Source organism: Sus scrofa, chromosome 7 (genome assembly GCF_054392235.1).
Source record: "Sus scrofa isolate SSC_HxYL_T2T_F1_AM1 chromosome 7, Sscrofa_HxYL_maternal_Yorkshire_Landrace_v2.0, whole genome shotgun sequence".
NCBI lineage: Eukaryota > Metazoa > Chordata > Mammalia > Artiodactyla > Suidae > Sus > Sus scrofa.
Genome location: NC_139389.1, coordinates 21,773,076 through 21,785,152, shown reverse-complemented (window position 1 = coordinate 21,785,152; position 12,077 = coordinate 21,773,076). Strand labels below are relative to the sequence as shown.

Genomic DNA, 12,077 nt, shown 5'->3' with positions numbered 1-12,077 from the left:
TTGTGAATTCCATCAAGTCAAGTGTTCTCAATAAGTTTATTTTTATTTTTTTGTTTTTGCTTTTGTTTTCTTTGTTTTTGTTTGTTTGCTTTTTTAGGGCCAAACTTGTAGCCTATGGAGGTTCCCATGCTAGGGGTCCAATTGGAGCTACAGCTGCCAGCCTACACCCCAACTACAGCAACTCAGCATCTGAGCTGCATCTGTGACTTACACCATAGATCACTGCAACGCCAGATCCTTAACCCACTAAACGAGGCCAGGGATTGAACCCACAACCTCATGGTTCCTAGTTGGATTCACTTCTGCTGTGCCACAACAGGAACACCTATTTTTTTAAATTTAGGTATAGTTGATTTATAATGTTTCTTCAAGTTCTGTTTTACAACAAAGTGACCCAATCACACAAGTTTCCTGTGTATTTGTCTTTTTGAATTATGGTTTTCTCTGGATAGATACCCAGGAGTAGGATAGCTGTATCATATGGTAGTTCTATATTTAGTTTTTAAGCAACCTCCATACTGTCCTCCACAGTGGTTGCACTAGCTTACTTTCCCACCAACAGTGTAGGAGGGTTCCCTTTTCTCTATATCCTCTCTAGCATTTATTGTTTGTAGATTTTTTGATGATGGTCATTCTGACTGGTGTGAGGTGATACCTCTCTGTAGATTTAAAAAAAGTTTTTATTAAAGTTTAGTTGATTTAGTGTTCCTTCAATGTAGTTTTGATTTGCATTTCTCCGATAATTAGGATGTTGAACATCTTTTCATGTGCTTTTTGGCCATCCGCATATCTTCTTTGGAGAAATGTCTGTTCAGATCTTCTGTCCATTTTTTGATAGGTTTTTTTTTTTTTTTGGTATAAGCTCCATGAGATGTTTATAAATTTTGGAAATTAATCCCTTGTCAGTTGCTTCATTTGCAAAGATTTTCTGCCATTGTGTGGGTTGTCTTTTCGTTTCTTTTATGGTTTCCTTTGCTGTGAAAAAGCTTTTAAACTTAATTAGGCCCCACTGGTTTATTTTTGTTTTTGTTTTCATTATTCTAGGTGGTGGATCAAACAAGATATTGCTGTAGTTTATGTCAAAGAGTGTTCTGCCTATGTTTTCCTCTAAGAGTTTTATGGTATCTAATCTTATGTTTAGGTCTTTAATACATTTTGAATTTATTTTTTTGTGTGGTGTTAGAGAGTGTTCCAGTTTCATTCTTTTTTTAAAAAGATTTTCATTTTTTCCATTATAGTTGATTCACAGTGTTCTGTCAATTTCTACTATACAGCAAAGTGACTCAGTCATACACACACACACACACACACACATATATATATTTATATTCTTACATTCACAGTATCCTTCATCATGCTCCATCATGAGTGACTAGATATAGTTCCCTGTGCTATACGGCAGGAATCTCATTGCTTATCCACTCCAAATGCAACAGTATGCATCTATTAATCCCAGACTCTCAGTCTATCCCACTCCCTCCCCCTCCCTCTTGGCAACCACAAGTCTTTTCTCTAAGTCCATGAGTTTCTTTTCTATGAAAAGGTTCATTGGTGTCACATATTAGGTTCCAGATATAAGTAATATCATGTGCTATTTGTCTTTCTCCTGACTTGCTTCAGTTAGTATGAGAGTCTCTAGTTCCATCCATGTTGCTGAAAATGGCATTATTTTCTTGTTTTTTATGGCTGAGTAGTATTCCATTGTGTATATTATATATACCACATCTTTCTTAATCCTTTCATCGCCAGTGGACATTTAGGTTGATTCCATGTCTTAGCCTTTGTGAATAGTGTTGCAATACTTTCATTTTTTTACATGTAGTGGTCCACTTTTCCCAGCACCACTTTTTAAAGAGGCTTTTTTCCTCCATTATATAGTCTTGCCTCTTTTGTTATAACTTAATTGACCACAGATGTGTAGGTTTATTTTTGGGCTTTCTATGCTGTTCCATGGATCTGTATTTCTGTTTTTGTGCCAGTACCATACAGTTTTGATGACCATAGCTTTGTAGTAAAGTCTGAAGTCAGGAGACTGATTCTTCTTTCCTCCTTTTCTTTCTCAAGAATGCTTTGGCTATTTGGGGCCTTTTGTCTTTCCATTTTTTTTGTTATGTTTCTGTGAAAGATATCATTGGTAGTTTGATAGGGATTGTGAGGAATCTGTGGATTTCCTTGGGTAGTATAGTCGTTTTGACAGTGTTGAGTCTTCCAATACAAGAGCATGGTTTTTCTTTCCTTCTGTTTGTGTCATCTTTGATTACTTTTATCAGTGTCTTATAGTTTTCAGAATACAGGTCTTTCGCCTCTAGGTAGGTTTATTCCTTGGTATTTTGTTCTTTTTAACGTGATGGTAAATGGAATTTTTCCCCTTAATTTCTCCTTCTGATCTTTCATTGTTGGTGTATAGGAATTCAAGGGATTTCTGTGTGTTAATTATAAAATATATTCTTTGACTGGAGAATTACGGGAACCATTCTCTTTATTGTACATCAGGGGAAAAGGTGAGTGAAGTGCAAAACAACAAAAATCTTGAAAGGAGATAAGAGAAAACAGGGAGAGAGGTAAGAAAGAAGAGGAGATAGAATAATTGATGAGGGGAAAGTCATTGAGCAGGGATCTCTAACTCAAACACCAATAGAAAATAAATTATTAACAAAATAAATTGGGTTAGGTATAAGAAATACTGAATACCAAAAACTAAATAAAATAATAACTAAAGCATTTTACAATTCAAATTGATAAACAGTAATTTTTATTTATAGTTTTAAAAATCCATTCCTTTAAAAAATATTTTAAAGCAGACTCTTCTTTTTAATTATATCAGTACTGGGTCCAATATTTGTTTTAAAAATTTTCCAGGTTTCTTAGCATATTGTTGACATAACAACATTAAGTAAGTTTAAGGTGTACTTCTTGATGATTTGATATATGTTTTAAAATACATATTGATATATATATTTCTATATGTTGTGAAATGATTACTACATATGATTAATTAATACTTCCAGAATCTCATATAATTATTATTATTATTATTTTTTTTTTGGTGCCGGGACATTTATGATCTACTCTCTTATCAACTTTCAAGCATAGCACATGGTATTATTAATTATAGTCAATATTCTGTACATTGTAACCTCAAAACTTATTCATTTAATAACTAGAATTTTATACTCTTTGACCAACACCCCACATTTTGCTCACCTTCCAGCCACTAACAACCTACGTTCTACTCTCTGTTTCTATGGGTTTGGCTTTTTTAGATTTTACAGGGAGGTTAAATTCTTCTTTGAAATGGCACAGCTTCTAAAAGGTGGGGCTAAGGATGAACCTAAATATTCAGACTCCAAAGTTATGCTCTTTCCATTGAATGATGAATTTTTCTTTTTTTTATAAATTCCTTTTTTTTTAAAATTTTTATTTTTTTTGCCATTTCTTGGGCCACTCCCATGGCATATGGAGGTTCCCAGGCTAGGGGTCTAATCGGAACCGCAGTTGCCAGCCTACACTGGAGCCACAGCAACGCGGGATCCGAGCCACGTCTGCGACCTACACCACAGCTCACGGCAACACTGGATCGTTAATCCACTGAGCAAGGGCAGTGCGGATCGAACCCGCAACCTCATCGTTCCTAGTCGGATTCGTTAACCACTGCGCCATGACGGGAACTCCAGAAATTCCTTTTAATAAGCCTTCACTCTTCACTACGTAGAGACTAATACTTACCAAAAGGTGGTAATCAACATTTCTCAAGGTTTTAATCACCTTGCCATATATTCAAAATTTCTTCAATGTGATTATAAGTTTCAAATTTAAGTTGTCATTAATTTCCAATTTAATTAATTAATAGTGAAAGATTTGGTGGCTAATAAATAGCTAAAATTGAAAGAATTTCAATTTGTGTTAAAATAGAAATTGGTTCAAAGTTGTATGTTCAGCAACCTGGACACAAAGATTTATTAGTTGGTCAAATAATGAAATTAGACATATTAAACCAAATTTTGGAAGCTTTCTAGCAATGCAAATGTTTTGAGCATGTTTGTGTAAGTGCATGTTTTGGGAGTGGAAAGGAGTAGATGACGGAAATGCGGCATGTGATCTATGGGCTCTTTCCACATGTTTTGGGATTATAGTGCTCACAACCATTTCCCCCCAAAACTATACCTAATTTTCTTTAGGTTCACCAAAATTCCCACAAAGATCAAATAGTTTGGAAGCATCTTTGAAGAGAACCTCACAGTACAATGGAGTGTCCAGATATAGTCTATGAAAACTCTGCTTACATGAGAATCTCTGGAGTCACATCTTGTATAGGAGAGGGGTGTGTGACTGGATGTTGTATAAACCAGAAAGTGACTAGATTTTGTTACTTGACTTTTGATGGAACTATAGACATATATATTCAATACATCTCACCTTTTGTGAAAGATAATCATGTATCTGAAATTTTCTTCAAGAAGTGAATTACTTTTCAGTACAGAATAATTAAACTACATGCTTGCTTTGTAGTCTGGCACTGTATTTTACCTTTCTTCTAATTACCTCAATACATTCTGAGCTTTTTGATTTTGAGAATCCCTTTGCTCATCATTTTATTGTTTCCCCTATTATTTTCCTTCTCTTCCATTTTCAGTGTGTATCTTTGTTCTCTATTTAACTCATATCTCTGTATATACCTAATATCTCAAGTCCTGTTTGTCCATCTAGATTTCTCTTTTCTATCTCTCCATTTTTTTTCTGATATTTTCTTTTTCCACTTTCCCTACTTGGGCTCTTTATCCATTTGTCATTGGTAACCACAGAAACCAAAAAGCATGGTAGCAATAGATGGTTGGTAGCATTTCTTAGGAAGTTTGTACTTTTACTCCTACTTATCTCATGTGGAAACAGAAAGCTAGGAATGATTCAGAGTCCAGAAATAGCTTGTGCAATAATTTACTGAATGGTGGCAATTTAGACATTTCATATGAAAAGTTATTTTCACTAATCTATCTCTACAGAGAAATTAATGTCCTAGAACTTGGTGGAAAATATTCCTGTTCTATAATACTGTCTTATAACCTGGTTATGACACTATCCTGTGTGTTAGTTCTGATGTCCCCTGGCTATCTCTCTTTCTGTCTGCCTTTCCTGCTGCCTCTTTTTGACTGTCTCTATCTCTGTCTGTCTGTCTCTCTCTCTATATATATAATATATATACTATCTGTGTAAGTATGTTCAATTTAAAGAATTAAGAGTGAATAGTCATTTCATTCATAACTAAAACCTAGATAATACCTCTGACAGCCTCTACCTTTTCTCCCCACTGCTCTTGACTATGGTATAATCAGCTTTTTGATACTCTTTTTAGTCTTGGATATAATTTTTGACTATAACTGTAGTTTTACCACCCATATTTTCACTCATAAACAACAGTTTGTCTTGCCTTTTTTTGAAATTTTTGTAGAGGGAATAATTACTTTTTGAATTGCATCTTTTGCTCAGTGTTTTTTGAGAAAGACATTGATTTATTTAGCTGTAGTGTGTTCATATTTTTATAGTACCCTGTTGTATGGAGAGGCCAAAATTTATGCATTTTACTGTTGATGGCATTTGGATTATTTTCAGGTTTTGGTTAATGTAAACAATGCTGCTTTGAGAATTCTTGTACATGTCTCTTGAGGCATGTGACTAAGAACTACTTTAGAGAAGAATTAGAGTGCAATTACCTAGGAATGCAGGTACAGTGCAGATGCCTAGTAGTGCAGGTCAGCATTACTAGATACCTGCCAAATTATTAGCCAAAGAGATTTTGCTAATTAATATTTTCAATAGCAAGGGTGAATTGGGAAGAAAAGCATTAATATTTTCAATAGCAAGGGTGAATTGGGAAGAAAAGCATTAATAAGCTGTCCCTCTTCTGGACAGCTTAAGCAGTATTTGTCTTTACTAGACCTCCTTATAAAGATTATGATGGGATTTAACTAGTTGGGAGATAGCAGAATATTCTAATCTAAGAATAGTTTTAGCAAAAGATATGTCTCTAAGCTGAATTTTATAACTAAAACAAGAACTTATGGATATATGGGAAACAACAAGCTATAAAATATAAATTAAGAGTCTCATGCTCTACCGACTGAGCTAGCTGGACACAGGACTAGATTGGGAATTTGGGGTTAATAGATGTAAACTGTTGCCTTTGGAATGGATAAGCAGTGAAATCCTGCTGTGTAGCACTGAGAACTATATCTAGTCACTTATGATGGAGCATGATTATGTGAGAAAAAAGAATATATACATACAGTAGAAAAAAATAATTTATTGGGGAAATAAAAAAAAATCCCAGACTGATTGTCAAGGAATGTATCATAAGATATTCTCTTCCCTGCCATTCAGCAGTCTATCAGAATGTACCTGAAGGTTATATATAACCTTCTGGGCAGCGTAGATCTAGGATAGCCTAGATCTCTAGCTCACATTAATAATTTTTAATGCCAGACAAGATATACCTAGTCAAAATTATTTATATCTTTTGCAAAAGCAGAATAACAGATATACTACATACAGTTAGTTGTCATGTCTATAGAGATTTCCAGACTTCAAATAATCCAGAACAAAAAATTTTTAAATATGTTTCTCATATTTGTTCTGTTTCTAGTACAGAAAATAACAGTTTCAGATGTAAGAAAAAAACTGAACAACACATAGAGAACTTTTTTTCCCTTATGCCTAATCATTAGCTCTGATTCTCTAAAGTTGGTTATGAATTATATTAAGTGAAAAATCATTTGGATATTTATATTTAAAATTAAGTAGCTGAATGAATTCTTATTTACTCTATATTTAAATGTAAAAATTGTTTTTGCAATTGTGAGAAAAAAATCTTGTGTTTCATGAAACATCTAAGCCATTCAAAGATGAGAGCTAAGGTAACTAGGAGGTACAGGAAATTATCTGCCCTCTGTCAAATATATGAAATTATGAAAGAGGCAGCTTAGGTATCTCCTGGTATTCTTCTTGATATTCATTTTTCCTGAGGATTGGAATCTCTGAACAGCAAGGTGACATTAGCTAATTAATAGAATAGCACATTCCCCAGAGACTTTAGTCAGATTTGGCTCTCTCTCTGTGCCAGCCCAGTCATAGTGCAGTTTTATACCACCTTATCTTATTGGATCTCTCTGCTATATAGCCAGATCATTGTATTCAGGTAATAATACTGAGAGTTTGAAATTGCCTTCCTTCATCTTCCTACCATCTAGACAGAATACAGATCTCCAATATCATGTCAAGATATTGAAGTTATCATGAGAAAGCATCTTCTTGAAAGAAAAATTTCGAGATAATCCGATGCCTAATTGAACTCACTCCATACAACCTGTTCCCTGATTTTATATATCCAAGTTCCAATCCCTAGTACCATACTAAGGGTAGTAACTTGGATATGAAGTAGGGAGAGAGCTTAGGACCCATAGATAAGGTGAATAAAGGTGAGTATAATGGAACTCAGCCTCAGTGTTGCTTTAGGAATTGGTGAATTATTTTCAGTTGCAATTGTTCTTGAAACAAAAAGCTAAATTGGCTAGCATTTATGTCAGTTGGCAAAAGGAACAGAAATTCCTGCAGAAATTCAAATATAAGAACTACATTTTCTTTATTTTAGAAGCCAACACTTTGTTCCTAAACATTTCTTTCTATCATAGTACATTCTTTATACCTCAGTATGTTCATATGGAAAATAATTTAAATACAGCATATTTACTTGTAATAAAACATGCTCTTCAGTAATAGAATAATAATGTATATGTGAAAGTAAAAATATTAGACTATATGCTTCCTTTTTTTTCCCTTTGGCTCCTTATTTTCTATGAAATTATAAAATAATTCTTAAAATATATTGTCACTATCTGTAGCTTTAAAATGTTCATTTTCTGGAGTTCTCTGGTGACTCAGTGGGTTAAGGATCTGGTGCTGTCACTGCTGTGTCACAGGCTGCTTCTGAGGTTCAGGTTCAATCCCTGATCCAGGAACTTCCACAGACTACAGACATGGCCTCCCTCCAAAAAAAATCAAAGAAGTATAAAAATATCTGAAATATATACGGAATCTTCAAAATGCTAGGTTGATAGTTACAAGAAGGTAGTTCCATTTTGTGAATGTGTCAGTGCATCTTTGAGTTTATTGTTAATGAGAAATGATTCTTTAAGTACAAATACCAATCTGAAGAGGAAAAGCTTGGAAGAGAAAAGGTGACCTGTTTGTGTAATTGGCAAATTAGGTAAGTGATAATTTTTTGAAACAAGATTACACTGCTGGTGATGTATGATGTACATTAGTGGCCATCCTTTATCTTTGCAGACACATTATTAATGGATTCTTTTGTATGAATGCTTTTGGTGTCCCACTTAGGTCTTTTTTTATTGGCTGGTGCACCTATCCAGACCCTACCTGTTGTTAGGATTGGCTGCTATGTTCTTAGTCATTCCCTTCTTCTGAGATTCGCCCCCAACTGAATGACAGCCACATTGCCAGGAGTTCTTGGAACTTGATGGGAGCAGCCAGTGGCAGACTCATGAGATACACAAAAGGCTGCTTGTGTCAAGTGGCCCTAAACTCAGTGCAATTCATATTCTGCAGCTGTGCTGTTCAGTAGAGTTGTAACTAGCCATATGTAGCTATTTAAATTTAAGTGAATTAAAATTAAATACAATTTAAAATTCAGTTCCTTAGCTACCACCTGTCAAATGCTTCAGTTGCAACATGTGGATAGGGGCTATTGTATTAGTGAAACAGAATATTTTTTTTTCATCGCAGATAGGTCTTTTGGAGAGTCCTACTCCAGCTTCCTATGGGATCAAGCTAAATTAATCCCTGTTTAGCATCCTTGCTTAGGATCTTTTCTGCGCTATGTTGCTTCCCTTATTCCCTTTATCCTGAAAGCATTCCCTCAAGAAGCATGTGGTGAAATTCTTACTTTAGCCTCATCTTCCATAGAACCTGGCCTAAAACACCGTCCATGTTCATTAGACCTGTCATTTCCAATATAGTGATAGATTCATTTCTCCCTCATTTATGGATGGATGAAAATGGCAATCAACTAACCTTAAAGCTGGCAATGTGTTTGGTTTAGTGCAGCCAACACTTCAAGAAAGGTGCAAATATAAAATTAACCTAGTATAGGTAGAGGTTCTTATATTTTTTATAATATCAAAATATTCTTTTCTTAATGCCTTTTCTTGTATTAGTTCTAGTTTTACATTCTATCTTTGACCTGTAATTGCACTGACAATGTGTCAACCTTGATCTCTATGTATTTATCTATTTCATTATTTGTCATTGGAAATAATGTAAAGCATGCATTTTGTACATAGATCACACAACTGTATAACTTTAAAAATATTTATCTTGGAGTTCTCGTCGTGGTGCAGTGGTTAACGAATCCGACTAGGAACCATGAGGTTGCGGGTTCGGTCCCTGCCCTTGCTCAGTGGGTTAATGATCCGGCATTGCCGTGAGCTATGGTGTAGGTTGCAGACGCGGCTCGGATCCCGTGTTGCTGTGGCTCTGGCGTAGGCCAGTAGCTACAGCTCCGATTCGACCCCTAGCCTGGGAACCTCCATATGCCGTGGGAGCGGCCCAAGAAATAGCAAAAAGACAAAAAAAAAAAATATTTATCTTGATTAGAATGTTGTTAGTAAATAATCCTACTTTCTTTAGGAACTCCATGCACTCTAGTTATTGGTAATGTTTGAAAATAAAATCAACAGAAAGAAGAGGTAAGTACTGGGCACTGGATTTTGAACTACTGCCTTCAACAGCAGAGCCAATGAATATTTGGAGTTCTTGTTAAATTGGTATAGCAATTTAAGACATCTTGAGAGCAAGAGTTAAGCACTGTAATTGAATGGTGATATTTTCAGGCCCCGAGTATTTATTTTCTTTACTACCATTCAGAAAGACCAAGATAGCATTCACAAATATAATAGAGAAGTAAAGGAGTAATTCTGCTAAAATGTGTATGCGCAGCACTCTTAGTGATATTTTGAGCATAATTTAATCCTCTGTATAAGTACATTTTAGGTCATAAATTTCTTTTACCGAATGCATTTTTGTATGTGTGTCTTTTTGCCTTTTTCTAGGGCAGCACCTGTGGCATATGGACATTCCCAGGCTAGGGGTCTAATTGGAACTATAGCCGCTGGCCTACTCCACAGCCACAGAACTCGGGATCCAAGCCAAGTCTGCGACCTACACCACAGCTCATGGCAATGTGGGATCCTTAACCCACTGAGCAATGCCAGGGATTGAACCTGCAACCTCGTGGTTCCTAGTCAGATTTGTTAACCTCTGAGCCATGATGGGAACTCCTACTGAATGCATTTTATATGTTATCTTCTAATTTATCACATGTGAAGTATTTGAAATCCTGTTGTGTAGAATTATGAGATACATATTTAAAATAATTCTTTCCCTTGTCTGATTCCTTTTGTACTCTTTCTGACAGCATTTCTTATTTTCTCCTCATCCCCATTTTCTCTAAAACGTGCATATATTCTTGAGTACTTTAAATCCTATTAAACACAATCTGAAAAAGACCTTTTGTATCTATGATTGATGGAAACAAAAGGTATATTATTTAATTTTCTCATATTAAATATTAATAGTAATATTTTTTATAATGAGGCACTAAATTAGTATAACATATATTAATTTCAATGAATATACCATTTATTCAAGCAGTTCCATATAAAATCCTATGGCTATGTCTTTGAACATGATAGATTGATGTCCTCATGCCCACCTCCCCTCCCCTTCTGAAAATTTTTAAACACTTTGTCTTGGCAGGAACCATGTGCTAACACAGGATGGAACAGAAAAATGAAAGTTCTTTCACTGGGTTTATCCTCCTGGGTTTCTCTGACAGGCCTCAACTGGAGCAGGTCCTCTTTGTGGCTCTTTTGATCTTCTACATTTTCACTTTGCTGGGAAACTCAACCATTATTGTATTGTCCCATGTGGACCCACAACTTCACACCCCTATGTACTTTTTCCTCTCCAACCTAAGCTTTGTGGACCTGTGCTATACTACCAGCATTGTCCCTCAGCTCCTGGTTAATCTCAGAGGATCTAACAAATCCATCTCTTTTGGTGGTTGTATAGTTCAGCTGTGCCTTGCTCTAGGATTGGGAGGTACAGAATGCATTCTCTTAGGAGTCATGGCACTTGACCGCTATGCAGCTATTTGCAAGCCCCTTCACTACACAGTAATCATGCACCCCCGTCTCTGTGCCCTGATGGCTTCTGCTTCATGGATCATTGGTTTTGCTAACTCTTTATTGCAGACAGTGCTTATCTTCCTTTTACCACTTTGTGGGAGAAATAAATTAGACCACTTCTTTTGTGAGGTCCCTCCTTTGCTCAAGCTTGCCTGTGTTGACACCGCTATGAATGAGTCTGAGCTCTTCTTTGCCAGTGTCATCACTCTTTTCATGCCTGTTGCATTAATCATGTTCTCCTACAGTCAGATTGTGAGGGCCGTCTTAAGAATAAAGTCTTCTGCAGGGCAGAGAAAAGCATTTGGGACCTGTGGATCCCACCTGATAGTGGTCTCCTTGTTCTATGGCACAGCCCTCTATGCTTATCTTCAGCCCAGCAACAAGGACTCCAAGGATCAGGCCAAGTTCATATCTCTTTTCTATACCATCATTATTCCCATGATCAATCCCCTCATATATACACTGCGCAACAAGGACGTGAAGGGAGCAATGAGGAAGTTGCTTTGGAAGAACTGACTCTGGATGATGGGGTGAAGACCATTTAATGGAAGGATTTTGAGTGCCTGAGGTCTTAAGATGCACGTCTTCCCCATTTGTCATCCAAAATTTCTTCTGAGACCCTCAAGGGTATTTCTTTACTTCATTCTCTTACAAAAATGACTGTTCCAAGTCTAAGTTAATGAATTCTTTCCAACCTCTAGGAATGTTGATTCACTGTTTCTAGAGCATTTACATCATTATAATTTTTAAGACGTTTGAAAGAATATAGAATATCTCATCCAAAAATATGCCTAAAGATCATAGAAAGTATTTTTAGCTGAT

General features: G+C 35.8%; 1 protein-coding gene across 1 annotated transcript; it reads left to right on the top strand.

Moving 5' to 3' along the window:
• The first annotated feature begins 10,844 nt into the window (after positions 1–10,844).
• LOC100513933 (olfactory receptor 2B8-like) lies at positions 10,845–11,771 on the top strand. Its single transcript, XM_084967743.1, has one exon. It carries the CDS (start codon positions 10,845–10,847, stop codon positions 11,769–11,771), a length of 927 nt encoding a protein of 308 aa, XP_084823869.1.
• Positions 11,772–12,077: the final 306 nt, after the last annotated feature.

Excerpts from the sequence above, each read along its gene's own strand:
- LOC100513933 (XM_084967743.1), top strand. The coding sequence starts at position 10,845 with ATGGAACAGAAAAATGAAAGTTCTTTCACTGGGTTTATCCTCCTGGGT.